Source organism: Bos indicus x Bos taurus, chromosome 7 (genome assembly GCF_003369695.1).
Source record: "Bos indicus x Bos taurus breed Angus x Brahman F1 hybrid chromosome 7, Bos_hybrid_MaternalHap_v2.0, whole genome shotgun sequence".
Classification (NCBI taxonomy): domain Eukaryota; kingdom Metazoa; phylum Chordata; class Mammalia; order Artiodactyla; family Bovidae; genus Bos; species Bos indicus x Bos taurus.
In genome coordinates this window covers 109,797,115-109,816,357 of record NC_040082.1, presented here as the reverse complement: position 1 = coordinate 109,816,357, position 19,243 = coordinate 109,797,115, and the positions used below count along the sequence as shown (strand labels likewise).

Below are 19,243 nucleotides of genomic sequence, written 5' to 3'. Positions count from 1 at the left end.
GACACCAGGGTTGTCCAGAGGGTGGGCATGCACAAGCTGATAACATAATGAAAGCTACCTGACTCTGAGTTACTTACCACATTATCAAAGAACCAAAAATAATATTTAAAAAAATTTTTTTTAATCAGAAATATTTGATTCAGAATTTGGGAGACATGGTCTATCACTTTCCAGTGGAAAACAGTTAAGTCTGAATAGAGATTAACTTTGTGATAAACTCAAGCTTTCAAAATGCTGGAAAATGTCACAAAGTAGTTAAGACTGATATGTAACCTACAGCCAGGTCACCTAGTTCTAAGATCATTTAATGACTACCAAGGAGTGCGACTACCAAGGAGTGCAGATTTAAGGCTCTACTTACTGGAAGATTCCTGGGAGCAGCTCTGATCGGTATACTGTCCTTGCCCTACACTGCTACCTCAAAAGCCTGGAATAAGCAGTTATTCTGGGCTACAGATGTACCTAAAAACAGGTAACCAGTGTTACCCCACACAATGAAAAAACAGTAAGACCACCACCAAATGAGGAACAGGAAAAGAAATTTGGTATCTGCAGATTCTTTAAGCAGAATTTTCAAATTAGTACACATCTGTATTTGTTTCCAATTATTTAAGAAAGATATGGTCTTTTCTGGGATTCCCTGGTGGCTCAGATGTAAAGCCTTCACCCACAATGAGGGAGACCTGGGTTTGATGCCTTTGTCAGGAAGATTCCCTGGAGAAGGAAATGGCAACCCACTCCAGTACTCTTGCCTAGAAAATTCCATGCATGGAGGAGCCTGGTGGGGCTACAGTCCATGGGGTCACAAAGAGTCGGACACAACTGAGCAACTTCACTTTTTACTTTATAGTCTTTTCTATCAAAGGAGAAGGTATAAGAAATAAAGAAGTAATTCACTCTTAGAATAGTTGAACAGAAAGGTATATAGCCAGCTTGTGAATAAGATTCCTAAATGGTGGCTAGGTATCAATCCTTTGCTCTTTTCATGTCCTGATTCTCTTTCCTCATAAGAACATTTCGGCAGGCTAAGTTTGCAGGCTTTACCCTGGACATGTGCAAAGAACTAAAAGGGTGGGGAAAACAGTTATCAATTGTCCAATAAAAAAACTTAGGCAATGTCTGGGAAAGACTGTAAAACTCTGTGGTCCTCAATCTATGAGGAGCCAGGGGAGGCAATCTGCACCTTAGGAATAGACCAAGTGGACTTCCCATTTGGTGTGCTTGCTCCCAGACCTGAGTCTGTAGCACATCCTTCTGCAGAAGTAAAGACTACCTTGCGGAGCCATTTTCAATTGTCTGTTTTATTCCTCCAACACTGTTTGAGAGCATTTCCAACACTATAATGAGAGTCATTTGTTGCTGACCAATAATCCCGCTGGGCAAAAGAAAAACTAAGTAAAAAAAGAGGAAGACCACCACAAATGAGTTCAAAAGAAATGGAGGACTATAGAGGCAGCAAGACATGAGAGACAAAGAACCTGGAGAAAAGGGAAGCAAATATAGAAGTAATGAGTGAGACACATCCCACCACATTACTTCTAAAGGAATGCATTGAATCACAAGCAGCAGAAGCAAGCAGATGAAATGAAAGTTGGGGCCGGGAGGGTGAAGTGTTGAGCACAACGTTAAGTCCTCTTACACAGCTGGGAACGCAAAACAGCAATTGAACCACTAAGGAATTTGATTTTGTTAACCATCAAGATTCCAGCTGGCATCTATAAATGGAATAGGGGTGACTCTGCAGTAAGTCAACTCTTAAAACCCCTGCCAACACCAAGTTTAAATGAGATGAATGAATCCCTGATTAGATTAAGGTCACTCCTTACAGAACTGTCTGACAAACAAAAAGGAAAATTCACTCCTAAGAAACAGAATACCATTCAGACCATCAAATTATGCTGCCATTTAACATATAATTCCTATTATTTAATAAAAATTACCAGACCAAACAAATGAAAAACAGAAGAAAAAGAGAAACAACAAAACAGAATGCCCAGGAGATTTAGATACTGGAGTTACCAAACACAATCTTAAACAGAAAAAAAAAAAAAAAAAACTGACAGACTTAATTTTCAGCAAGATAGAGTAACATGAACTGGATTTACCCTCCCACCTAAAGCAACTAAAAAACCGGACAAATATATGAAATATTGAGTTTAAGGCACTGGACAGACAATAGGCAACACAGGACAGTGATCACTGATGAGACGGAAAACAAGGTGAGCCCTTAAGTCTGTTCCACTTTATGGCTACAGTTTCCAAAGTAGTACAAGGAGTAGTACATTGCCAAATGGAGTCTGGCAACATTATGTAAATTGAAGAGATGATGCTGGGAGTCCAAAGATGCCAAGGTGACTATAGGTGACAAGGCAAAGCCCCAAAGAGGAGAGACTACACAGATTGAAAGCTCTGGAGACCTGAAGAGGACACTGAAGGGGGAGTCAGTTTGCAACGAAGTTTACAACAAAGAGAGCAGGCAGTCTGAACATCAAAGATTACTGCGAGGTAAGGAAACTCAGATACTGAGTTAAGGAATTTGCTATTCCTCTCTGTAAGGGAAGATGCAAGCTTCTGGGCTCACTGAATTCATTCCTGTCATATGCATCTCAGCTATCTGGGGCCAAATCCAGTTTCCTGATTGCTTACATCCTTAATGCCTTGTTCACCACCTTCACCTTAAGGAGTGGGGATGGCTGCTGCCTCCATTCCTCTGAGCGCCTCAGCAATCACCACACGGGGCAGGGGAAAGGTGGCAACTTGTGCTGGATTGCTCTGTGTTCCGTTTTGAGAGCCCTCACTCACATGTGGAGGCCCGAAATTGCTGATGGCTGTGACATTTCTTGTTTATTGATATGGCAGGAGATAACTTCATTTCACAGTAGCCTGGGTCCCAGAATTTCTCCAAACTGACCAGCCAAGGCCCCAGACTGAGAAAAAAGAAAAAAAAACTCAAAAAAATAGGAAATAAAATAAAGTAGGACGGGTATAAAAGAGATAAAGGGGGGCAAAGTCCAGATAAAAATGAAAGAAGGGAACAGAACCAGAAAGTTTCAGAAAATAAAATACATTACCACAATTGTGAACACTCTGCAAACAAAAAACACAGGAGAAGGAGCTCTAAAGTTAGAAAAACTATCCTGAAGCACACCTAAAAGTTCATAAAAATTAAATTTAAATAAAAATGAACAAGTTAAAAGGTCAAATCCTATAAAAGTTGTCATATAGTTCTAAAAATTATATAAGAAAAACATATATAAGGAACAGGAAAACATATATACAAGGAGCAGGAAAAACTCTCTATAGACAACAAAAACATACCAAACACACCCCAAAACTATCACCTACAATTTCAAAATGATTGGAAAGGTATTAAGAAATGATAAATGAACATAAATAAGACTTCTAAATGCCAATTAAGTTACTCTGTGGATACTGACAAACTAATCCTGAAGTTTATACAGAGGAGGAAAAGATACAGAATAGCCAACACAGAACTGAAGAATAAAATTTGGATGCTACCTGACTTCAATACTACAAAGTTACAGTAATCAAGACTGTGGTATTGGCAAAAGAATGAACAAGAAACCAGAAACAGATGCACATAAATACAGTCAACTGATCTCTGACAAAGGAGCAAGGGCAATACTATAGAGAAAAGTCATTTCAATGAAAGGTGCTGGAACATCCACGAGTAAAACAAAATCCAACCTCACACTCTTCATAAAAACGGACTCAAAATGGATCATAGAACTAAACATAAAACATAAAACCATAAAGCTCCTGGAAAACACCACAGGAGAAAACCCACATGGTTTTGAGTCTGCACTGACTGCATATTTATGTGGGTCTATTGGCACTTATGGCGTCTCTTTCTGGTCTCTGTTTCACTCTTCTCCAGTGACTACACATAATACCAAAAGCACAATCTGTGAAAGAAAGAATAAACTGGACTTCATTAAAATAACTTCTGCTCAATGGAAGACTGTTAGGAGAATGAAAAGACAAGCCAGACTGGGAGAAAACACTTGCAAATATATAGCTGATAAGGGACTGTTATTTATACAAAGAACTCTTAAAACTCAACAGGAAAACAACTCAATGAAAAAATGGGCAAAGTCTCTTCAATAAGAGGTGCTGGGAAAACTGGACAGCTACGTGTAAAAGAATGAAACAAGAACACTTCCTAACACCATATGGAAAAATAAACTCAAAATGGATTAAAGACCTAGATGTAAAACCAGAAACTATAAACCTCTTAGAGGAAAACACAGGCAATACATTCTCTGACATACATCACAGCAAGATCCTCTATGACCCACCTCCTAGAGTAATGGAAATAAAAACAAAAATAAACAAATGGGAATTAATTAAACTTAAAAGTTTCTGCAGAGCAAAGGAAACAATAAACAAAATTAAAAGATCAGAATGGGAGAAAATAATTGCAAAAGTAACAACTGACAAATCATTAATCTCCAGAATATGTAAAAAGCTCATACAGCTCAACATCAGGAAAACCAACAACCCAATCAAAAAATGGGCAGAAGACCTAAACAGACATTTCTCCAAAGAAGACATACAGACACATGAAATGATGCTCAACATCACGCAGTATTCAGTTCAGTTCACTCGCAGTCGTGTCCGACTCTGTGACCCCATGAATCGCAGCAGGCCAGGCCTCCCTGTCCATCACCAACTCCCGGAGTTCACTCAGACTCACATCTATCGAGTCAGTGATGCCATCCAGCCATCTCATCCTCTGTCGTCCCCTTCTCCTCCTGCTCCCAATCCCTCCCAGCATCAGAGTCTTTTCCAATGAGTCAACTCTTCGCATGAGGTGGCCAAAGTACTGGAGTTTCAGCTTTAGCATCATTCCTTCCAAAGAAATCCCAGGGCTGATCTCCTTCAGAAATGCAAATCAAAACTACACTGACCACCTCACACTGGTCAGAATGGCCATCATCAAAAAATCCACAAACAATAAATACTCGAGAGGGAGTGGAGAAAAGGAAACTCTCTTGCACTGTTGGTGGGAATATAAACTTATACAGCCACTATGGAGAACAGTAAGAGAACAGGGAGATTCCTTTAAAAAAACTAGGAGTAAAACACACCATATGACCCAACAATCCCTCTACTGGGCATATACTCTTTCATAAATGAAGGAGACGCATGTATCCCAATGTTTGCTGCAGCACTATTGTATATAGCTAGGACATGGAAGAGAAACTAAAGACCCTCTTGTGAAGGTGAAAGAGGACAGTGAAAAAGCTGGCTTAAAACTCAACATTCAAAAAACTAAGATCATGGCATCCAGTCCCATCACTTCATAGAAAATAGACAGGAAGAAAAACAGACACAATGACAGACTATTTTCTTGGGCTCCAAAATCACTGCAACCATGAAATTAAAAACACTTGGCCCTTGGAAGGAAAACTGTTACACACCTAGACAGCGTATTAAAAAAGGAGAGACACTACTTTGTTGACAAGGTCTGGATCGTCAAACCAGCAGTCACGTAATGATACTAGAGTTGGACTGTAACCAAGAAGGGTTAATTTTGAATTTACACTGGAACAGCTTCTGTGACTTTAACCCTTTTTGTTATTAAGCATACATAATGGTGTGCCTCAGGAAGATAACCTGACCCAGCCCACCTGTGAAGGACTGTGACAACTTAAATCATTTGTGTGGCAAATGGCTCAGCATGAGGCACGGCACGAGGCATCCTTCATTTTCTGCTCACAGGCTCGCCCCAGAAATTCACAATTCGAGAGGCTGGAATCACAGATAAATGTGGCATCTTTGTTGTATGACAGGCAATATTCCATTTCATACTACCCATGAAATGACTGTGAAAAAGTGAAACTAATATATCCCCCTACCTGAGTATTGCCATTCTAAGAGATATTTGCCGGAATGAAATGATCTTTTTACTTTGTTTCCTCACTTCCCCTCATCCCTGATCCATAAAAGAATCTGACATCCAGGCCCCAACATGATAGTTTTTTTTGAGGCAGGAGGCACCCATCTTCCTGGTCCCAACACCTCATCTGATTTTCACTGACTTGCTATGAACAGATTTAGCCTGGACTCAGTAGCAGGACCAAAAAGAAGGTTGAGTGCCAAAGAACTCATGCTTTCTAACTGTGGTGTTGGAGAAGACTCTTGAGAGTCCCTTGGACAGCAAGGAGATCAAACCACTCAATCCTAAAGGAAATCAACCCTGAATATTCATTAGAAGGACCCATGCAAACCTTAAGTTAAAGCTCCCATTCTCTGGTGACCTGATGCGAACACCTGACTCATTGGAAAAGACCCTGATCCTGGGAAAGATTGAGGGCAGGAGGAGAAGGGGGAGACAGAGGATGAAATGGTTGGATGGCATCACTGACTCAATGAACATGAGTTTGAGCAAACTCCAGGAGATAGTGAAGGACAGGGAAGCCTGGCATGCTGCAGTCCATGGGATCACAAAGAGTAAGATATAACTTAGTGACTGTAAAACAACAACATGAACATAGAAGCAACCTAGATGTTCATCAACAGATGAATGGATAAAGAAGTTGTTGTGGTACGTATACACAATGACATTTTCAGTTCAGTTCAGTCGCCCAGTCGTGTCCGACTCTGCGACCCCATGAATCGCAGCACGCCAGGCCTCCCTGTCCATCACCAACTCCCAGAGCTTACTCAAGTTCATGTCCATTGAGTCAGTGATGCCATTCAGCCATCTCATCCTCTGTCGTCCCCTTCTCCTCCTGCCTTCAATCATTTCCAGTATCAGAGTCTTTTCCAATTAGACAGTTCTTCCCTGGAGAAGGAAATGGCAACCCACTCCAGTACTCCTGCCTAGAAAATCCCATGGACGGAGGAGCCTGGTGCAGGCTACTGTCCCTGGGGTCGCAAAGGAGTTGGACATGACTGAGAGATTTCACTTCACTACTTCGCATGTAGCCAAAGTATTGGAGGTTCAGCTTTAGCATCAGTCCTTCAAATGAATATTCAGGACTGATTTCCTTTTGGATGGACTGGTTGGATCTGCCTGTGTTCCATGGAACTCTCAAGAGTCTTCTCCAATACCACAGTTCAAAAGTATCAATTCTTCAGCACTCAGCATTATGGTCCAGTTCCCCATCTGTACATGACTACTGGAAAAACCATAGTTTCAACTATACGAACCGTTGTCAGCAAAGTAATCTCTCTGCTTTTTAATATGCTATTTAGGTTGGTCATAGCTTTCCTCCTAAGGAGCAAGCATGTTTTAATCTCATGACTGCACTCACCAGCTCCACTGATTTTGGAGCCCCCAAAAATAAAGTCTATCACTGTTTCCATTGTTTCCCCATCTATCTGCCATGAAGTGATGAGCCCAGATGCCATGATCTTTGTTTTTGAATGTTGAGTTTTAAGCCAGTTTTTTCACTCTCCTCTTTCACTAAGAGGCTCTTTAGTTCCTCTTCACTTTCTGCCATAAGGATGGTGTCATCTACATATCTGAGGTTATTGATATTTCTCCCAGCAATCTTGATTCCAGCTTGAGCTTCATTCAGCCCAGCATTTTGCACAATGTACTCTGCACATAAGTTAAATAAGCAGGGTGACAATATATAGCCTTGACATACTGCTTTCCCAATTTGAAACCAGTCCACTGTTTCATGTACAGTTCTAACTGTTGCTTCCTGACCTGCATACAGGTATCTCAGGAGGCAAGTAAGGTGGTCTGGTATTCCCTTCTTTTGAAGAATTTTCCACAGTTTGTTGTGATCCCCACAGTCAAAGGCTTTAGTGTAGTCAATGAAGCAGATATCTTGCTGGAATTCTCTGATTTTTTCTATCATCCAATGGATGTTGGCCATTTGATCTCTGGTTCCTCTGTCTTTTGTAAACCCAGCTTAAACACCTGTAAGTTCTCAGTTCATGTACTGTTGAAGTCTGGCTTGGAGAATTTTCAGCATTACTTTGCTAGCACATAAGAGGAGTGTAATTATGTGGTAGTTTGAACATTCTCTGGCATTGCCTTTCTTTGGGACTACAATGAAACCTGACCTTTCCCAGTCCTGTGGCCACTTCCAAATTTTTCCAAATTTGCTGGCATATTGAGTGCAACACTTTCATAGCATCATCCTTTAGGATTTGAAATATCTCTGCTGAAATTCCATCACCTCCACTAGCTTTGTTCATAGTGATGCTTCCTAAAGCCCATTTGACTTTGCACTCCAGGATGTCTGGCTCTACATGAGTCATCACACCATCATGGTTATCCGCATCATTCAGATCTTTTTTTGTACAATTCTTCTGTGTATTCTTGCCACGTCTTAATATCTTCTGCTTCTGTTAGGTCCATACCATTTCTGTCCTTTATCGAGCCCATCTTTGCATGAAATGTTCCTTTGGTATCTCTGATTTTCTTCAAGAGATCTCTAGTCTTTCCCATTCTATTGTTTTCCTCTATTTCTTTGCACTGACCACCGAGGAAGGCTTTCTTATCTCTCCTTGCTATTCTTCGGAACTCGGCATTCAGATGGATACATCTTTCCTTTTCTCCTTTGCCTTTCGCTTCTCTTCTATTTGTAAGCCCTCCTCAGAGAACCATTTTGCCTGTTTGCAGTTCTTTTTCTTGAGGATGGTCTTAATCACCACCTCCTAGACAATGTTATGAACCTCCATCTGTTATTTCTTCAGGCCCTCTATAAGATCTAATCCCTTGAATTTATTTGTCACTTCTACTGTATAATCACAAGTGACTTGATTTAGGTCATACCTGAATGGTCTTATGGTTTTCCCTACTTTCTTGAACTTAAGTCTGAATTTGGCAATAAGGAGCTCATGACCTGAGCCACAGTCAGCTCCAGGTCTTGTTTTTGCTGACTTTAGAGCTTCTCCATCTTCAGCTGCAAAATGTATAAGCAATCTGATTTTGGTATGGACCATCTGGTGATGTCTATGCATAGAGTTGTTTCTTGTATTGTTGCAAGAGGGTGTCTGCTATGAACAGTCTGTTCTCTTGGCAAAACTGTGAGCCCTTGCCTGCCTCATTTTGTACTCAAAGGCCAAATTTGCCAGTTAGTCCAGGTATCTCTTGACTTTCTACTTTTGCATTCTAGTCCCCTGTGACGAAAAGGACATCTTTTTTTTGGTGTTAGTTCTAGGAGGTCTTTTAGTTCTTCATAGATCCGTTCAACTCCAGCTTCTTCAGCATTAGTGGTTGGGGGATAGACTTAGATTACTATGGTATTGAATGGTTTGCCTTGTAAATGAACAGGATCATTCTGTCATTTTTGAGACTGTACCCAAAAACTGCATTTCAGACTCTTTTGTTGACAATGAGGGCTACTCCATTTCTTCTAAGGGATTCATGCCTACAGTAGTAATGTAATGGTCATCTAAATTAAATGACATTTTACTCAGCCATAGAAAAGAACACATTTGAATCAGTCCTAATGACTGAATCTAGAACTTTTTATATAGAATGAAGACAGAAAGAGTATTGTAATTAATGTGTATATACGCTGCTACTGCTGCTAAGTCTGGTGCTGATAAACCTATTTGCAGGGCAGCAAAGGACTGCAGACAGAGAAAAGACTTATGAACTCAGTGGAGGAAGGAGAGGGTGGGATGAATTGAGAGTGTAGTATGAAAACACATATATTACCATAATGTAAAACAGACAGCCAATGGAAATTTGCTGTATGATGCAGGGGCAGGATGGGGTGGGAGGAGGGAGGGAGGTTCAAGAGAGAGAGGATGTATGTATACCTATGGCTGATTCATGTTGATGTATGGCAGAGACCAACATAATATTGTAAAGCAATTATCCTCCAATTAAAAATAATTTTTAAAAAAATCTAAAAAAAAAAAACTGGGGGGGTGAACTGAACAGACACCACCTTGCCATTGAAGATATGTCCATAGTAAATAAGTATATGAAAAGATGCTCTTAATCATTTATCATCAGGGAAATGAAAATTAAAATAACAATGAGATACCACTATACATACCCATTATAATGGGCAAAACCCAGAACAATGTCAAATGCTGGAGAGGATATAGAGCAATAGGAACTCTCATTCACTGCTAGTGGAAATGCCAAATAATAGCCATTTTGGAATAGTCTGGCTTTTTTTTTTTTTTTTTAACAAAATTAAACATTCTCACCATCACGCGCCTTGCCATTTACCCAGGAGTTGAAAACCTACATCAAACACACAAAAACCTGCATGTGGACATCTGTAGCAGCTTTATTCATAATTGCCAAAACTTGGAAATAATCAAGATGTCCTTCAGTAAGTGAATGGATAAACTGTGATATATCTAGACAACGGAATATCACTTAGCACTAAAAATATATGAAGTATCAAGCCATGAAAACACATGGAGGAACTTAAATGCATATTACTAAGTCAAAGAACCCAATCTAAGAAGTCTACACACTGTTTGATCCCAAGGATAGAAAAGGCAAAACAATGGTGAGAGTAAAAAGATCAGGGGTTCAGGCAGAGTGAAGCAGGAATGAACAGGGAGAGCACAGAGGACTCTCGGGGCAGTTATACTACTCTGTATGATATGACAGTGGTGGATACATGTCATTATATGTTTGTGTAAACCCCAAAAATCTACAATATCAAGAGTGAACTCTAAAGTAAACTATGAACTTGGGGTGCGAAAGCAGATTCATGGATGTAACAAATGCACCACTCTGGTGGGGGATGTTGACAGTGGAAGGATCACACACTGTACTTTACATCAAAGGTGCTATGAACCTAAAACAGTTTAGTCAAAAAAAAAAAAAAAAAATTAAAACTCAGTAGTTTCCAGGGGCCGAAAGTGGGGGGACAGTCTGCCTAAAATGGAACAGGGTGAAGTTTTCTGCAGTGATGAAATCATTCCATATTGTAAGTGTGATGGTGGCTGAACGACTGTCTGACTGTACATGTAAAAGAATGGTACAACAGTAAGGGAGTGAACTTACTGTGCTCTGTCTTTAAAGTGATTCTGAGACAAGTATGTAAATATTCAAATTCAGAGAATAAACCTCTCTGAAAGAAAAAGTGAAGAAAGGACTCAGAACAAACACTAAAGCTATTCAAGCTATTTTAATTTCAAGGAAACTTCCCTGAAATTAAAAGAGAAAAAACTCAAACTACACATTGAAAGAGCATACTATACCTAAGAATATCAAAGTAGAACAACCAATACCAAAATATATTCAAGTAAAAATTACTGACTTTAAAGGGAAAAAATTCTTTGAGCATCTAAGCAAAAAAGAGAAAATAATAATGAACTATAAAGAAAGCTGAGCACCAAAGAATTGATGCTTTTGAACTGTGAGGGTGGAGAAGACTCTCGAGAGTCCCTTGGACTGCAAGATCAAACCAGTCAATCCTAAAGGAAATCAGTCCTGAATATTCATTGGAAGGACTGATGCTGAGGATGAAGTTCCAATACTCAGGCCACCTGATACGAAGAACCAACTCCTTAGAAAGGACCCTGTTGCTGGGAAAGATTGAAGGCAGAAGGAGAAAGGGACGAAGGAGGACAAGGTTGGATGGCATCACCAACTCGATGGACGTGTCTGAGCAAGCTCCAGGAGTTGGTGATGGATGGGGAAGCCTGGCGTGCTGCAGTCCCCGGGGTCACAAAGAGTAGGACACGACTGGGAAACTGAACTGAACTCAATAATGAAAAGAAATCTGACTGCCATCAAGCTTACGGCAAAACAGGACAATTTTAAGCAATAAAATAAAGAGGAATAATGACAACTCACAGCATATGTTTGAAACCCAAATATAATAGTAAAATACTTTATTTCTTTAATTATTTTTGGATCGGTAGGGCCTCAGCTGAGGCGTGGGATTATTCCTTGTGGCACGGGGGCTTCTCCAGTTGTGGCACATCAGCTCAGTAGTTGTGGCACAAGGCCTTAGTCACCCTGCAGCATGTGAGATCCTAGTTCCTGGACCAAGGATCAAACCTGAATTCCCTGAATTGGAAGTTGGATTCTTAAACCACTGGATACTTTAAAAATGAAACTTTAAAAATCTGATTGGTCACCTTCAAAGGACAACAGGTTATCCTGAAAACTCGTAAATAAAAGGAAAGAAAGAAGCATTCTTTTCTACCTCTCCTATACAAATTTATATCTTGAGCAATCAATTAATAAATGAGGGAATAAATCAACTGTGTGCATCATAGGTCACTCAGTCGTGTCCGACTCTTTGCGAGCCTGTGGACAGCAGCCTGCCAGGCTCCTCTGTCCATGGGATCCTCCAAGCAAGAATACTGGAGTGGTCGCCATGCCCTCCTCCAGCGGATCTTCCCAACCCAGGATCAAGCATTGCTTGTGTCTCCTGCATTGGCAGGAGGGTTCTTTACCACTAGCACCACCTGGGAAGCCCAAGATAAAATAAAATTAAATTTTAAGATGAGGGAAAGTATCTCTTAACAGATACAGCTCATCTAATTAAAAAAAAAAAAAAAAAGAGTATCACTATTTTGCAACCTTCAAAAAATTAATGGCTCTAGGCACTGAACATCAGTAGAAAAGAAGGCTTTTTTATCTTATGTGCCTCCTAAAGAAAAAGAATAATACCACACACATAACGCAGTCTTCAGTCCTGTCAAGGGTCTTAAATCCAACTCTTGATCAAGTCTCTGCATCCTACTTGCAAATATGGATGAAAAACATGTTGAACTGCATGCAGGAGAATACATACTGCAGGGTAATAAGAAGTTCAACAGATAAATTGTAACGAAAAGGATGGACAGGGAACATGTAAATTGAGCACTAAACTCTTAACACTTGTGTTTAGTTATCAGTCGTGTCCAACTCTGTGCAACCCCGCCAGGCTCCTCATCCATGGGGATTCTCCAGGCAAGAATACTGGAAATGTATTGCCATACTGCCATGCCCTCCTCCAGGAAATCTTCCCAACACAGGGATCAAACCTAGGTCTCCCGCATTGCAGGCGGATTCTTTACCATCTGAGCTACCAGGCAAGCCCTAAGGAAACAAAAGAAGTGATTACTATAAAAGTTAGAGTAACAGTTACTTTTGGGGAGTGGGGAAGGGATTGTGTTTGGCTGTGGTGTGGAAGGGGTTCTGGGAAAAGTGAAAAACTTCTAATTCCTTTTTTTTAAACTGTAATATAATATTTAATCCTCTATATCTAAAACATTTATTTCATTAATATCAAGTTATTAACAAAGGGTTTTACATCTCTTTTTTATAATTCTCTGAAATCAGGCATATGTTTTATACTTGGACTACATCCTAGTTTGGACTAAGGACATTTCTTTTTCAGATTTTTTATTTATTTTTGGTTGTGCTAGATCTTTGTTGCTGCACATGGGCTTTCTCTAGTTGCTGCAAGCAGAGGCTTTTCATTGTGATGGCTTCTCCTGTTGCAGAGCATGCGTTCTAGAGCACAGGCCACTAGTTGTGGTGTAAGGGCTTAGGTGTTCCAAGGCATGTGAGATCTTCCCAAACCAAGGATGGAAACCATGGCCCCTGCACTGGCAGGAGGATTCTTTGCCACTGAGCCACTGAGGGAAGCCCTGGACTAATCTAAGCACATTTCAAATGCTCAGTAGCCACATGCGTTTCATGCCTATTGGACTGATCAGAAAACTTCTAATTCTTGACCTGGGTATTACTAGGCTTCTGGCCTTAAAATAATTCACTAATATGCTTCTGGGGTTTTCTTTATCTGTGTTTGATTTTACCATTAAAAAAATGGCCTTCTTTAAAAAAGTAAATGACTAACAGCCATTTGGATTATCTGGCTACCTCCAATGGCACAAGATCTAACCACTCATCTCCCTAGAACCAGAAGAATATATGAGATTACTTCAGGTCCAGAATTCAGTGACCTCAGATCCCTAGAATTTTGTATCACAGATCTTAAGGAATGCTAGAGTATATAATATACATGATAACTCTAGCCTTGAAATAACTCTAATCTTAGCATGAAATGAATTCAGTCTTGAAAATTTCTACACACTGGAGTTTATATTCATGTATTAAGATAATAAAGTGACCTTCCTGATAGTGGTTTTGTTAATTACAAGGTCTTATTCCACCAGACCTATTCAATCAACAGCTTATCCTCCACAACACTTGGTAAAGATAAAACTGTTAAGAATGCTATTTTAAAGGAAAAATCTCTCCTTTTCATTCCTATCTTCTACACAGATCTCTTCCCAAAGTTCAGAGTAAGCAGAGAACAATGACTCCAAATTGCCACTGAGTTCCAAACATAAGGTAGAGTGAGCAGACAGAGAAAAATCCCCTTTACCTCAGAGATATAACCTCACTAACCTAAGTGCACTTTATAGATTACCCAAATTTCCTAGAAGCAAACGACTTGTAATTCAAAAACTGCTAATACAGACTGAAAAAAGAAAAATATAGTTAAATACCAACCCTGCAGAAATTAAAAGGGGAAGTTGGAACGGTAATTGCCTATGCTTCAAAGGCTCTCTGACAGAGAAAATCAAATTTGACAGGACAGCCAAAAGAAGAGAGAAATTTCACTCTCCCACCACTCTACACCAGCACTCCAGAAACTGGAAGAGGGAAAACAGGAGAGACCCATATAGGTACCAACCTGTACCAAGGCTGCATGAAGGTGCTTAGGTTTACTCAATAGTTAATCAGAACTTCGGAGCTGACGGGGGAGAGATGCTACTGTCACTACCCCCTTCTGCTTTCTGTACAGCGCTTTTCTACTTAGACTTCACAGCTCTATTTTGTCTATTAGTTACTCACACTGGCACAGTCCCTTCCTCTCGCCCAGTAATATGTCAAAAGCGTCAGAATGAAACAGACCTTCCCCCCCATCTATATATCTCACATATGCCTAGTACAGCACCTGGAAAATGTTTTACACATAGCATATACTCAGTATGTTTGTTGCATTAAACTTTTAAAAATATCAAGGGCAGCCAGGTGAAAGAAAAGACAATTTGGTCAATATTATTTCAGAAAGCAACAGTCAAGAAAAACTAGAAGGAAAGCATGAGGAGGCATGTTAGGCCAACATGAACACAAAATTTCTTTAGCCCTGGTTGCCTTAAGAAGCAATCACGCCCCTTGGCCATATTTTTGAAGACTTGCATTAAAGGCAGAAGGGAATCCTGAGAGCTGCTTCAAACTCTTTCAAGATTTTGTGTTTCTGAACAAGGCTGTCCCCAGAGACTCAGACTGAAACACAAATTCAGAAAATAAGGAGAAACAAATTTATCCCAGAATCTACAGCCAAACAGGCATTCCCCACCTCATTGGAAACCTGTAACTGGATAACACAAAAATCCCTACCCTACGTCATCAGAGAATTAAGGAACAGGACAAACCTTTGTATACTAATCACTACATATGCTATTTTCATTTCATCTTTGATATTATCATCTTGATTTTATAAAAGGACACTGACAGTGAGAAAATAAGCAATGAATGGGTTCTGAACTTTGACTCAAACCATGTTTTTCCTACTGAACATTTCAGCTTCTAAGACAAATCAGCATTGGTAAAATACAGCATTGCTTCCCTGTGTACTGGCATTACTAGATCTTAACTTCCAAACCATAAATTTAGCCGTGTATGTCTTACCACTTATTTCAAGCTCCACCCAATGAGATTTCTTTCCATTTGCTGCTTCCTCAGAGGACATAATTGTGTACATCCTCCGAGGGTCAGGGGGCTCGTATTTTTCTTTGGGCATGCCTGTTGAATCAAGAAAAGAAACCAATCAATATTTGAAAGAGTCAAATAACTGAAAATAACATCTTTTTTAAAAGTAGACATCCATATTATGATCTCTAAACACAATTTCCCACCAAAACAAACTAGGAACTCCTAAAAGAAATGGAAGATTTCAAGAATGGGATTGGAAAAATATAAACAAGCCTGGACACTAAGAAAGATGCTCTAGCTGTGAAGGGCATAGGAGTTAGCTTGAAGAGGTCCCACTGGCCAAGATAAGACAATCTGAACAACAAAAGGAAGACTACGAATCAATTTTAAACTGTATGACTCCAAAACTCTGATGGAAGAAAAAAAAAAAACCTGTCACCTGAAGTTGGAAAATAAAGGGAAAGAATCAAGTATTTATCCAGCATTTCTGGCAGAAACTAGTTGAGGAAATGTTCTTAACAGAATTCTAGCTAATAAATGAAGAAAGTTACGTAATTAGAAAAACCACTATTTCACAACCTCTAATGAAAAAAACGGATGACCGTTAATGGCTAATAAAGGAATCAGGTGAAAAATGTCCAATGGAAAAAATTTAAATAGATCAGGCTGTAAGACCTCAACCCAAGGATCAATCTCAGGACAACTAGACTTATATGTCAATACTATGTACACTCTTGCCCCTTCATCCAAAAAAAAAATTACAAGACTGAACTTGAATCAAATAAGCCTCTCTAGATCTGGAACCAGTTTATACCAAGTAAGGAGACGGAGGAATATGGTAAAAGTAACATAAGACACAATAATGTGAATATACTTAACACTACTGAACTGCACACTTAAAATGATTATTAAGATAGCATATTTTGCTATGTATATTTTACTATGAGTAAAAAAATTTTTTCTTAACTATTAAAATAATGCCACAAGAATACAGCCAGCCAGATGCAGACAACAGAAAGTTCTACATGACAGAAGGCCCAATTTCCTCAACAAATAAATTATATGAAAAGGAAACTGATATTAAATGACTTATGAGGCACAGCAATCAGATGTAATGTATAAACCTCATCTGGGTCTAATGTGACCAAATTAAATGTAAAAAACATTTATGAGAATCAGACAAACTGGAAGAATTATATCTAAGCTGATACTGGGACTACTGTTCATTTTGCTTGTGGTTATTTTAAAATTCATATTAAAAAGCAGAGACATTACTTTGCCAACAAGGATCCGTCTAATCAAAGCTACGGTCTTTCCAGTAGTCACGTATGGATGTGAGAGCTGGACCATAAAGAAAGCTGAGCACCAGAGAATTGATGCTTTTGAACTGTGGTGTTGGAGAAGACTCTTTGAGAGTCCCTTGGACTGCAAGGAGATCAAACCAGTCAATCCTAAAGGAAATCAATCCTGAATATTCATTGGAAGGACTGACGCTGAAGCTCTAATACTTTGGTCACCTGATGCGAAGAACTGACTCATTGGGAAAGACTCTGATGCTGGAAAAGATTGAAGGCAGGAGGAGAAGGCGATGACAGAGGATGAGATGGTTGGATGGCATCTCCGACTCGATGGACAGAAGTTTGAGCGAGCTCCAGGAGACGGTGATAGATCGGAAAGCCTGGCGTGCTCCAGTTCATGGGGTAGCAAAGAGTCGGACACAACTGAGCAACTGAATTGAACACCTACTCTGGATACCTTACACAGCTAAACAAAGCTGGAGAAAAACCCACTATCATATGAAGTTAAAGTGAGCCAGTCAGCAATTACTTACCTCAAATGGAGTTACTGCTAAATGGGTTTGAGGTTTTAGTTTTACAAAAAGAAAAGAGTTGCAAAGAAGGATGATGGTGATGGCTGCATAACATCATCAATGTATCTAATAACACTGAATGCTACACTTAAAAATGGTTAACATGGTAAACTTTATGTTATGTATATTTTACACAGTAAAAAAATTAGAAAAGGGCTAAAGCTACTTTCATTATGTTATGCCGCTTCTGTACTGATGAGAACTAGAGCTATTTTTCAAACACAAAGATGGTTTTGACTATGTAGTCAAAACACAGGAAGAGGTAAGTAATCCCTTTTTGAAAAAGGTAAGTAAATAGTGAGACTAACCACCTGCACAAGAAACAGAATATCTAGTTTTTGTTTTGTTAAATATTGTTAATAAAACTGTTCTCCTACATGTTGATTTCTCCAGAATAGAAATGACTGAAGTTTTTAGACTAATACAAAACATACCTAACAAAGACCTATACTGTCAAGAACTGTTCCTATTCCATCTAGAGGACAAGCTGGCAAAGCAAGTGCCTACTGTGAATCATATGAATATACCAGTAATAACAAAACACTGTGTAAGGCGACCAGAGCTTAATGACAACATCCCTTACGAGTCCTTATGATCACTCAAATGCCACTGTTCTGACTAGATTTTACTTACAAAGCAACCATCTGATCTTCACTGGCTTTCCAAATAGAATTTAATGATAAGCTGCTGTGTTCAGCTAAGGTTAGTATTTTGGTCCTATGAGCTATTTTTTTAAACTAATATACTGTAATTGGAGGATAATTATTTTACAATATTGTGATGGTTTCTGCCATACATTGATATGAATCAGCCATGGGTGCACATGTGTCCCCCCATCTTGAACCACTCCCTCTCCCTCCCCAACCCATCCCTCTGGGTTGTCCCAGAGCACTGGCTTTGAGTGCCCTGCTTCATGCACTGAACTTGCACTGGTCATCTATTTCACATATGGTAATATACATGTTTCAATACTATTCTCTCAATTCATCCCACCCTCCCCTTCTTCTAAAAGTCTGTTCTTTACATCTGTCTCTTTTGCTGCCTTGCATATAGGATCATCATCACCGTCTTTTTAAATTCCATATGTATGTGTTAATATACGGTATTGGTGTTTCTCTTTCTTACTCCACTTCATATATTAGGCTCCAATTTCATCCACCTCATTAGAAATAACTCAAATGTGTGCCTTTTTATAGCTGAGCAATATTCCATTGTGTATATGTACCACATCTTCCTTATTCATTCATCTGTCAATGGACATCAAGGTTGCTTCCATGTCCCAGCTATTGTAAACAGCGCTGCAATGAACACTTGGGTACATGTGTCTCTTAATTCTGGTTTCCTCAGTGTGTATGCCCAGCAGTGAGATTGTTGGTTTGTATGACAGTTCTATTCTCAGTTTTTTAAGGAATCTCCACACTGTTCTCCACAGTTTGCGTTCCCACCAACAGTGTAAGAGGGTTCCCTTTGAGTTATTAAATCATTTGACTTAGTGAAAGTTCAGAAGACTGATTTACCAATCTCATGCAAGCTTAGTTAGTGTGAATCAATGTCCAGAGTTCATGCTTCAGAGAATAAATAAAAGTATTACCGGACTGAAACCTGAAATCCAGGTCTTAGACCTGGGGTCATTCCATCAAGAGTCATGATTTCTGCCTAGGCAGCCAGCCACTCCCTTTCTGAGTTTTCAAGACATGTGATGGGTTGTCTTAAAATTTAAGAGACAGCACATCACTCTAAAC

General features: G+C 39.5%; 1 protein-coding gene across 2 annotated transcripts in view; it reads right to left on the bottom strand.

Moving 5' to 3' along the window:
• CNOT6 (CCR4-NOT transcription complex subunit 6) overlaps nt 1–19,243 on the bottom strand; it is an 84,447-nt gene that overhangs the window by 49,516 nt on the left and 15,688 nt on the right. For both annotated transcript variants that reach the window (XM_027548485.1, XM_027548486.1), the window contains exon 2: nt 15,608–15,721. In XM_027548485.1, coding sequence (XP_027404286.1) covers nt 15,608–15,719 — 112 coding nt within the window. In that variant the 5' untranslated portion in view covers nt 15,720–15,721. The remainder of the gene's footprint in view (nt 1–15,607; nt 15,722–19,243) is intronic.